General features: G+C 45.1%; 4 protein-coding genes across 7 annotated transcripts in view; 1 reads left to right on the plus strand and 3 right to left on the minus strand.

The window, feature by feature from the left end:
- LOC126565322 (40S ribosomal protein S5) overlaps positions 1 to 10,685 on the minus strand; it is a 326,252-nt gene that overhangs the window by 280,638 nt on the left and 34,929 nt on the right. The window lies entirely within an intron of this gene.
- LOC126564152 (protein PALS2) overlaps positions 1 to 10,685 on the minus strand; it is a 536,462-nt gene that overhangs the window by 27,843 nt on the left and 497,934 nt on the right. The window lies entirely within an intron of this gene.
- On the plus strand, positions 1,150 to 8,107 carry LOC126563808 (enhancer of mRNA-decapping protein 4 homolog). Its single transcript, XM_050220556.1, has 9 exons — positions 1,150 to 1,208; positions 1,266 to 1,471; positions 1,556 to 3,208; positions 4,231 to 4,854; positions 5,162 to 5,419; positions 5,487 to 6,550; positions 6,908 to 7,073; positions 7,163 to 7,700; positions 7,790 to 8,107. Exons 1-9 carry the CDS (start codon positions 1,150 to 1,152, stop codon positions 7,977 to 7,979), a joined length of 4,758 nt encoding a protein of 1,585 aa, XP_050076513.1. The 3' UTR covers positions 7,980 to 8,107.
- On the minus strand, positions 9,046 to 9,936 carry LOC126560378 (rRNA-processing protein UTP23 homolog). The gene is made up of 2 exons (XM_050216338.1): positions 9,804 to 9,936; positions 9,046 to 9,726 (listed from the first exon to the last, which is right to left on the minus strand). Exons 1-2 carry the CDS (start codon positions 9,921 to 9,923, stop codon positions 9,046 to 9,048), a joined length of 801 nt encoding a protein of 266 aa, XP_050072295.1. The 5' UTR covers positions 9,924 to 9,936.

Genomic DNA, 10,685 nt, shown 5'->3' on the forward strand with positions numbered 1-10,685 from the left:
TGTCTTTTTTTCAGAAGTTTTCAAAGATTTTTTACCATTTTGCATTGCAAATTCTACTTTAATTCATCTTAAAATATCAGTATTAACTCTATAATACCAATGTCCGCTCATCTTGCCATCCTGTCAAAATGCTCTTTGGGAAATGTTAGCTGGGCCATTGCCTCATGACAGTGATGACAGCAGCATAAAAGCTATTTTTTGCATTTATTTTTTGGGTTGCAAAAAAATCGAAGCGTACCGACGAACCGGAGGAACGGGAAAAACATCTCGTCCATACAATCTCCCAACTTTTCGTGCATCGTGTCTATTCGTATTGTTTATCCGGTAAAACATATTTCGGTGAGCTGATTTCATTCCGTGTGGTCCGTTTTTGGTTGAGCCTCCCGCGTTCATCTGAGCGCATCCGCTGGTGCTGGTGCTGCTGCCCTGACGACAAGCCGGGCACGACGTGCAAACGATTGTCGCAGGAAGAAGGATACTGAGACGTAGGAAGCGAACGCATCATCATCATTATCATCAGCATACAAACAGCGTACTAAAGTGCAACATCTCAGGGAAATCGTAAAGCTTTTCCCGCGAAGAGATACACTACACCCAAACAATCCGCAATCCCGCATTGTAGAGGTCTTCCAGAACGAAAGAAGCTTTGGTTTCTTCTTCGTTGCTTTTTTTGTTACACTGTTCGCGTTTTATCAACGACCTCCATCCGTGTACCACCCACCCTCAACAGCCAGGGAGAAAGGCGCTTGGTGAAGAAGAAAATCAATGTTTTAGAAACAATTGGCCCCGACGCAGTGTTGTACGTGCGCATGTATGTGTATGTGTGTGTGTGATTCCACAGTAAGTTTGTGAAATTCACACCGAATACAATTTAAATGCTGACCGAGAGTGTTTGAAGCTGCTGTTCATAATCAAACACGGAATCTTTAAATCACCCGGATCGGATTCATACTGTTCGAGATTATGTGTAGTGCAAGAGGCCACTGATTTATGCTTATTTTGGCCATCACCGCTATTGAGTTATTTGGGTTTCTACAAAGCGTTTGTTGGCGTTCAGTTTTGGGTAGCGCCTATCCTACGCCTCCTGCGCTTAGATCCTGTTTGCCTTTTTGCTTTGTAGACATTGTAGACAGCGTTGATTCAACAACCATGGAAACCACCGACCGAACCGTATCTGCTGCGACAAGCAAGAGCAGCAGCAAAAAGTTGTAAGTAGAACCCCTTTCCTTGCCGGTCTCAGATTTCATAGTAAACGCTTCTTTCAGTGCTTTCAGTGCGGAAGAAGCTCAACATTCCTTTAAAACCACCGATAAGCATATTACAGTGGTGTGTACCGAGGGCAAACACGATCGTGGCAGCTCGAAGATCAAGCTCGTCAATGTGGTTAACTTTAAATGGGAACAGAAAAACTACCCTGGCAGGTTGATAGCATGCCACAAGGATTGTTTCCTGCTGGCTTACTCGATTCGAGGTAGGTTTGTCTCGTTGGAAGATTGCTCTGGTCACGCACCACTAACACATTTCCTTTCTCAAATACCCTCCATCAACGTAACAGTAACAAAGCAGTCGAAAAGCGAAAGTATGGTACGGGTAGCGCACCTGGATCTACCCGAGCGGGGCCTCATCAAGGGTCTTTCGGACGAAATTCTTGACCTGCAGTTTTCGCACAACAGCACGTACGACTGTTTGCTTGGCATCATCGAGCGGACAACGCTACACGTGCACAAGGTGCTGGTGAAAGGTGACAAGGTAACTACCGCGCTCAAGGTGAAAATTGTCGATCCACTCGACGGGCATGTGCCGGTCTGCGATCGTATTACCTGGTGTCCGTACTTGAACGATGAATCCGACTATAGCGATGATTTCGCCAAAGAACTGCTCGTCTGGACGCGCGGTTCCACCTTCCAGTGCTACAGTATTAGTGCGCTGACGAAATCGTACATCGATACGACCGATCTGAAAGCGTCCGATATCGAGGAAGGTGGATTTAAGGCAAACGATGGCGATGCTACCATCACGGGCAGCGTGTTCTCCGATGATGGTACAACGCTGGCACTCAGCTCTAGCGATGGATTGATCCGATTCTACCAAGTGTACCAGCACGCAAACGATCGTTCACCGAGACGATTACATCTGTGGAAACCGCACGACGGAAAATCGATCACAAGCTTCTTCTTCTTGGACAATTACACCGAAACGGTGAACAACAAAACGATCTGGAAGCATGCGATCACGTGCGCGGAGCACAATTCCGAGATAAAGGTGTGGTGCTGCGAATCGTGGGAATGTTTGCAAACGGTTCGCCTAACATCGCCGATTGCCGATACGACACTACACTTTAAGGCAGAAATTGACATCTCCTCTACGTATCTGGTGCTAACCGAGCGTACTACGAGGCAAATCTATGTGCTGCAGATACGCAAAGGTAAAGGCACTGCTTCACCCGTGACCGAAACGGAACTTCCCTCGAAAAAGGCTATCCTCACGAAGGAAAGTACGTCGACCCGCTCGATTGTACAACCGTACATCGTTTCGATAGCGGAATATCCACTGTCGGCGTCAGTACTAGGGTTTGCAATCCTGTACGCATCATCGAGCAGCTCCAAGTATGGTGATTACGAGGACGAAGACGACGAGGATCAAACCTCACCGCAGTGCGTTTTAATTCGCATGTTTCTGGTGCAACCGAACAATCTGCAGGACTGTACGCTTATGTACGAAGCAATACCGGAAAGTGATAGCGATCTGCTACTTTCCGACGATCTAGGGGACGAAGCGGACCGAGATGTGGACGTAACTGAAAGTCAGGAAAATTCCTCTTCGGTGACATCATCTGCTTCGAGCGAAACGACCGACAATAATGTGTCGCATCCAGCCTCGGAAGAAGACGATGATTTGGCAGCGAAACGAAAGGCAACGAAGGCGGCGGTGGACGTTAACAATGGTGACAACACTCATGACGAAGGATCAGACAATCCGGATACGGAGGAGAAGGGAGCGAAACCGTTAACGGATAAAATGGCCGAAGCAGCTCAGAAACTGAACGATGTATTTGAAGCAATCCGCACGGCTAAAACGTCCGCGGAAGGTACGAACGTCGTTAGTGGTGGTACGAGCGCACCGACCACACCGGCCGGCAGCAGCACCAAAGTGAATCTTATGACACCTGACTCATTTAGCACGCCAGTCAGCAGCGGCAGCAGATCAGGTAAGAGTTTGTTTGTTTGTTTGTTTTTTTTAGTGGCTTTTGATTTGTATCATGTTCTAGTATGTTTGGGGTTGTTGTTTATTTTATTGTAGGATATTGGTTGATTATTAGTTTACTATGTTTCGTTACATCGGTTTTGTACGTGTTGCGCTTTTGAAGATTTTTTTTGTTGATGTGTTCAAGATAAAACCGCTTTAGAAAAATGCGCCTTGATCTAGACTATTGAGGAACACTCCCTTATTATTGCTTATTGTTTGATTCAAGTTCGTGAATCTAACTGCGATCGACAAGTACGGTAAATATTGCCAGAGTTATGCTAATATTTTCTGAGAACATTGGTCGATCTCAACTTCTTTCTTCTGAAAGGGAGAAATCCTTTAACTATAAAAGGCGATAAAAAAAAAACGAAAAAAAAGATCATTTAAATGTTTATAAAATAATTCATAATGTTATTGAAACATTTTTTGTATTTTCAAGGCATGTGACTTTGGGTTCGTCTTTGTGCATGATCTTCAAACTTTCCTCGTTCCATCAAAAATTTAAGAAAGGTGTACATATAGCCTTGAGAAAAGTACGTAGTTCATATCTTAGTCTTCGGAAAAACATGTAAATGTGTAAAATTAAAGTAAATATCGTGTATTGTGGGTAGAAGTATACAAAAATATTATTGCCCCTGCATTAGTTTTAGTTTTACGCATATTTTAATTTTATTATGTGCTTGCGGTGCGTCTCGGCGGTAGAGACGACTCATCTAGATTGTTTCCCATGTAGCGAGGGCTGTGACTATCCAACTACATGATATCGATAAGTCTAGAAAGCCACCTAATTTTCGTTTTGTCGTCGTTTTGGCCAAGAAGAAATTGTGCTTGTGTGGTTTTATTTACCAGTAGATTAGCTTTTGGTTTGTTTTATTTTTGACCGGGCGAAAACGTTTCCCCTACACATACGATACACGATTGATGTCGGTAATATCTTTGCTTTCCGATTCTTCTGTTTCTCTGTTTGTTTGCTCTGGACTGCAGCTGGAAAGGAGAACTTAAAAGATGTGCGCATTATCAACCTTTCCGAGCTGCCCTATCCCGAAATGGAAACGATCATGAATCAGTACGACCGGCGAACTACCACCGGTAGACGACACGGTCGGGTTACGGCTGCCAATGCGACCACCACAGCTACCACCACCTCGACCGGTGCCAGGAATATCAATGCCTCCGTCACAAGTACGGCCAGTGCGAACGGAAGTGTGTCTAGCGATAGTACCAGTTCCTGCGAAGACCAGGAAGAAGAAGGTGGTGGCAACACTAGTGTCGCATCGGTAGCCGGTTCGGAACGTATCGCCAACATTACCGACGATCTTGATGATGATGGGGAAGTGGAAGACGATGAGGATGAAGATGATGAGGAAGAGACCAAAGTGGAGCCAGAGATCATTTCCACGCAGGTTAAAAGGAAAGGTGGGAAGTTAGGATTTGCGTTAGCGAATGGTGTTGAACAATCGAAAGGGCGAAAGGGTCCCAGCAGCACACCATCTACTGGGGCATCAGTTCAGCAGGGAGGCATTCTGAATGTTTCGCGAACGTCACTAAATATGGAACATTTTACTAAAATACTAACGCTAGACGAAGCAGAACCACCGACGGTTCGAGGTAGTTAATTTGTTTAAGCATTTAACGCGCGGTTTATCAGGTCAAGAATAGTGATGGTCAAAATGTTGCTCTGATCGGAATTGATTCCGGATAGAAGGAACAAGTTGTAAAATCAACTAGGAACAAGTTGTAAAAAAAACGGAAATCATTCCGTAATCGGTTCTTCTGTGCCTGATTTGTTTGTTTGACCGGTGCCGGTTATTCATGACCTGGTAACCCCTGCAAGTTAATGACAAATATGCGAATTTAATATTTTTTCCCCTTCAGTTGACTAATTATCCTCTATCTTTTTTATTTTTGTCTTTAGAAAAAATTAAAAACGATGAATCCGTAAAGCCGGAAGTGCTCAACACACTGTTTATGCTGGCAAAGGCGACTCAACAACATCAACAGCCGCCAGAACCGCCAGCATCAGTTACGGAACCACCTGGTGGAATCGAGCTTGCTTTTGTTAACATGATGAAAAGTTTGTCGGAACAGAGTGAAGAGAATGCGAACGGTAAGACAAAACACCGCAGCTCTACCAACAATGGGCCGGCCGGTATGACGCAGGAGAGTGGAATGGGTAAGTGGATTTTTTCTTTTAAAAAATGGAATTGAGATGCATAATTTCTACCAAAACCTCACTACAGATGCTCCTGCGGTACCTCCGATGCCATCCGCCGAAATGCTTGCAAGCGGTGGTTCGAGCCCAAGCCGGGAAGTGCAACAGATTATGTCGACCAAGGGTCAAGTTATCAGCATGGTGGAAGATTTGTTTATGTACTCATGCGTGGAACGGAAAGACGATTACGATGCGGAGGAGGAAGACGACGAGGAGGAGGGCGTAGTGAACGTGACGGACCGGTACGATGAGGAGGATGGTGTGGTGGTAGTTGCAAACGGTACCGACGACAATCCGGACGAGGAAGCGGATGATAAAGACCCAGAACCCGATGCGGCTGATGTGAGTGTTTTACTGTCCGAAGAAAAGGCAACGGTTGCGGTTTCTGCCCTCAAAGAACCGATGGAGGGTAGCAGCAGCAGCAGCAGCACGGTCAACACGATTGCGTTGGAAGAAGCCAAACGAGCTAAGGAAACGACTCTGGGCAGCGGATCAACCGACGGAGTAAAGGCAAGAGAAGAAACAACCGATTGGCCCTCAAAGGTACCAACGGATGTTCCAACGCCGACGATGACCACTGCCACCGTGCACGGGACAGAATCGTCGAAAGAAATCGCGGAACTGAGCAGCAAGATGGACCGCATGATGGAACTGCTGCTAGCCCAGTCACAGCAGATCGGCGAACTGAACGTGCAGCTGGAAGCGTTGAAAAAGGCCAAAGCCGAAGAGCAACGACGGTCTAGCTCTGCAATGAACCGGCTCGGTCAAACACTTCCGAAAGCAATCGAAACCCAGCTGGCGCCGCTGCTCGTGCAGCACACGCTAAAAATCGAGGAAACGCTGCTCACCTGCTTTAACAACCAGCAGACCCGGCTGGCCGAAACACTCACGCACCTACCTCAGGCCATGATTGCGCAGCTGCCGAGCCGGATTGCACCCGTACTGTTGCAGGAGATGCAGAAAAAGCTGCTACCATCCATTACCGGCAAGCTGGACCTGGTACAACGGGCAATCGGCACGGAGATGGCAGAGAAGCTGCACACCAATGCTGGTGCAATGCGCGACATCATCCAGCGGACCCTTCGTAGTGAGGTAGGTAGGGTGGTGGTAGGGTACTGACTATTTATAACGTATTGCGAAAAGCATTGAATTTTTTTATCTCTTCAACTTTTAAACTCCTTTTAACTATTTATGAGTCATAAGACTCTTACGACAGCTAATTTTCTGCGAGTAAAAGTTGAAGTGATGCCATATGATTGCTTTTTTTCAGAAAGATAGTAAAAGATTCGGTTCAGAAATGTCTTAAAATGTTCTTTCTTCACATTCTTGTTCAAACTGTAAACGCAGAAATGCAGAAAGCAATTCTTGTGATACTAATTTATCTTTCTTAACAAATTGAACTCCATAACAATATTCCATTTTCGCGTCTGTTTCTATCTCTGCCTACAGCCCATCACTAAGACCATGACAGCCGCTATACATACCGGCATGCGACCGGTACTGATAGATGTTTACAACGCATCGTTAGTGTCCGTCTTACTGCCCACCTACAGCGCAAACTCAAAGGAGCTGTTCCGGCAGCTTAACACCACATTTAAGGAAGGAATAGTGGAACGTAAGCTAATACACATGGAATTGGGCTCGCCCCATTTGTCGGCCAATTGCAACTAATACACCTAATACCCTTTGCTCTACTTTCGACAGTTATGAAACGTGTCGATCATCACGTCGACCGGGTGGAAAAGATACAGGAACGTACCAAAACAATTTTGGAAATGTTCCTCGAAATGCCGGACAAGTTTGGCAGCGTCGCAGATGAATCGGTCAAAAATGCCGTACGAATGATATGCGAAGGTATAAATAGGGAACTGAATGCACTGGAACCGAAGCTGGTAAAAGCGATGCGTGACCACATTGGGGAGGAGATCGAGAAGGGTTTCCAGGCGCAAACGTCCTCGCTGGAAGATTCCGTCCTATCGGTGGTACGGTCCCAGGCACAGACGCCCGCCCCAGTCAATATGGACGTGCAGGACCAAATTAGGCAGTACCTGAGCAATGGTCAGGTTAACAAAGCCTTCCACCGGGCCCTACTATCGAACGATCTGAGCCTGGTGGAGTTTTTGCTGGAGCGGGCCGACCACAAGCAGGTGTTCAATCCGTGTCCGCTCGAGCAAACGGTACTGCTGTCGCTGATACAACAAATCTCCGCCGATATGGCTAACCACAATGAACTAAAACACAAGTATGTGGTGAAGGCAAAATGGAGAAGCAGGAGGATTAAGTGAACAGAAGTAATATTAAGATGTGTTTTTTTTTTGCTTCTTTTTCTAGGTACTTGTCCGACGCAATCGTTAGTCTAGACCCTATGGATCCGGTCACGAAGGAACATTCGCCGAAGGTGATGCTCGAGCTCATTAAGAACTGTCAGAAATTTATGTCCGACAATCCATCCAATCCGCTCTGTACCAGCCTGAAAATGTTGGTCATTGCCGCACAGTATATGGGTTTCAAGAACATCTGATATCTGCTGAAATAGCAGCAGCATCAGCAGCAACAGCAACAAACACGGCAATCCAAGACTGACGGCACCTGAATTCATTCAAGCATCCCGCCCGTTTGTAAACCTCAAGCAATCGAACCATCAATTCAATTTTATATCCTCTCCCGTATATGCAAAAGACAGAGCAAACCTACATTTATTAGACGAAGTGAGGAGTGAAAACTTTAGGAACTATCTTTTCTTCTTCTTCTTGTAATTAACGTTGTCATTATATTTTATTGTTTTGAATCATTTTTGTTTTGTGAACTTGTCCTTTTATCCCATCTGACCAACCTAAAACTTCAGTAGAAATTGATGCTGTGCAATAGTCGGTGCCCATTGTCGCCTATCGCCTATGAGTAAATTCATGCATTATCCTTAAATTTCCCCTCTTCGTTGTTCTGTCCTAGAGACGAATGAACTGACTGTGCGTGTGTATCATATATCATCGTGGACGAAAAACACGCACACACACTAGACCAGAATTATAAGGGCGCATCCGGTCAAGATCACTTTTAGTTTTAAAATGCAATAAAATAAAACCTAACGGAACATACCATACATGTCCAAATTCCCAAAAAAAAAACACACACACAGTCAAACAAACTATTTGTCGGTTGGCTTTCTTTCCTTGTGATGGGCTGCCTTGGCGGCTCTTACAGGACGTCTCCGAAATAGTGTTAGGATAAGCGAATTCCAACGGAGATTCGAATCTTCGAATCTACTAAGGATCATCTTTGGCGGTGTGTGGCGGAGGAGAATGAAACTCGAACGAGCTGAACTGTTTGGCATGCTGCTATCCTGCCGGTAGTCAAAACCAGAAGGATACCGGAAATAATGCCTGAGGATACCTGGTGGTTTCATCTAGTCCACAACAAGTCAAAGATTTAACGAAGATCGGGAAAAGACAAGGATATTGTATTAAAAAGGATCCTAGTTTTGAGGAAGATTACCGAACCGAAGAATATCGTTTCATTGGAGACTGCTAACTCATCCAACGACCCGCATCAGTTTGTACTCACAACAAGACATCGGAGGAAAGCTAGTTTTACTTTCTACTCACTTTATTTTGTACTCCATTCGTTGCTTTCAAATGCTCAACCACGTGTTTCGGTAGCTTAATACGCTTTCGACTCTTTTTCTTCACTACTCCACTATCACCGTGAGCTGGCCCCACCTTAACATCCGATTGACCGTTCCCATTTACATCGGATTTTTTTTTCTTCGGCTTTTTGCACGACAGTGGGTTAGGATTTTTAGGTTTACGCGGTTTCTTGCGCACTTTCGGTTCGGGTGCAACGAGTCCCTCCTTTACCTTAAGCGCTTGTATCGTCGTTTTATCGAGCTCTCGAATACCAACTCGATCCTTTTGTCCGTCAGCGGCCGCCTGCCGATGGGCCTCGGACGGTTGCACCAACGTTGGGACGGATGCATTGTGCAGGTAAAACAGCGGAATACCTGGATTACCGCGTACCCATTCCTGCAGGGCACGATCCTGCGTTGCGACGACGTAGTGGCACGTTTTTGTCATCGCCTTAATACAGGTGGCCCCGTCGACCGGTTGCTTTTCGTGCCCACAGCGGTGTACGAGGAATTTCTTCAACAGCTGACTGGTGCCGACGAATGCCGGTCCGAGATTATCCGTCTCCGTGATGATGCAGGCTGTGACGATCGGTTTCACCTCGCACTGGAAGTACTTTTTTAGCTGTTCCTCTATTTGAAGACGTACCTAGTAAGAAAGCGGTCATTATTAGCATGAGGGGACATTTTATTTGGGTCTGTTCAAAACTTCCGGAACAATCTTACCTTGTACGCGGCGTGACAGAAGCTCCCATCGATCAGCACCAGCAGTGGTTCGCGAAATCCGAAATTGTTTATGTAAAAACTCATGTACTTACGAGTTTTCTTGTGTTTGGTAATCTTCATTCTGAGTTTTATAAGTTTTCTCCCTGGTTTTCGCGGACGCAGTACCTACAGCAAACACAAAATCTCGTGCAGCACGTTTCATCGAACCCAGAAATTCATAACATTCGAGTTTCGCTGTTGACGTTTCATCGATTCATCGACTTTTTTCCACCCTTTTTGTTTGTTTTGCACTGTGTAATAATTTCACCAAATTCACACACAAAATTATTATTTAACAAATTATTTACATAATTTTTTTCATTTTTTTCAGGCAAATAATTGGTAAAATACAAAAATCTCCATTTGAAAACTTAAAACACTGTGTATACTTATTACCGTGGTACAGCCATCATGCTGTTTACGCGCTTTTTGAAAGCTGCCCAATGCTCAGATAAGCTGCTGAAGATAGATCCCTACTACAGTAGGGATCGCTTTAAAAAGGTTATTTAAAATTTTACCATTAAAATGAAAAGTATTGATTTCGGTTTTTATTGTAAAATACAGTGGTTTTTTCGATCTAACTCAAAAAGCTTGGCCATTATTCTTACAACCCGTTTCCCTGTTATTGACAACATTCTATGGGTCTTCTTCTTGGCTTAAAGACCTTCTAAGGTCACGCCGGACATCGAATGGCTTACTATACTTGCCGATACCATGTAATTGGACAGTCAATACTCCCAACGGGGTAATGGTCCAGATTTTCCGGGAGCTAAATCCAGAGTAATATCCGATAATAACTCCGGATTCAACTTCGGAGTGCACAGCCAAATCTGCTAAAGGTTA

The sequence above is a fragment of the Anopheles maculipalpis genome, chromosome 3RL (assembly GCF_943734695.1).
Source record: "Anopheles maculipalpis chromosome 3RL, idAnoMacuDA_375_x, whole genome shotgun sequence".
NCBI classification, from domain to species: domain Eukaryota; kingdom Metazoa; phylum Arthropoda; class Insecta; order Diptera; family Culicidae; genus Anopheles; species Anopheles maculipalpis.

Excerpts from the sequence above, each read along its gene's own strand:
- LOC126563808 (XM_050220556.1), top strand. The coding sequence starts at position 1,150 with ATGGAAACCACCGACCGAACCGTATCTGCTGCGACAAGCAAGAGCAGC. Across the intron at positions 3,209-4,230 it reads CAGCAGCGGCAGCAGATCAG|CTGGAAAGGAGAACTTAAAA; the intron begins GTAAGAGTTTGT and ends TCTGGACTGCAG. Across the intron at positions 5,420-5,486 it reads GACGCAGGAGAGTGGAATGG|ATGCTCCTGCGGTACCTCCG; the intron begins GTAAGTGGATTT and ends ACCTCACTACAG.
- LOC126560378 (XM_050216338.1), bottom strand. The coding sequence starts at position 9,923 with ATGAAGATTACCAAACACAAGAAAACTCGTAAGTACATGAGTTTTTAC. Across the intron at positions 9,727-9,803 it reads TCTGTCACGCCGCGTACAAG|GTACGTCTTCAAATAGAGGA; the intron begins GTAAGATTGTTC and ends CTTTCTTACTAG.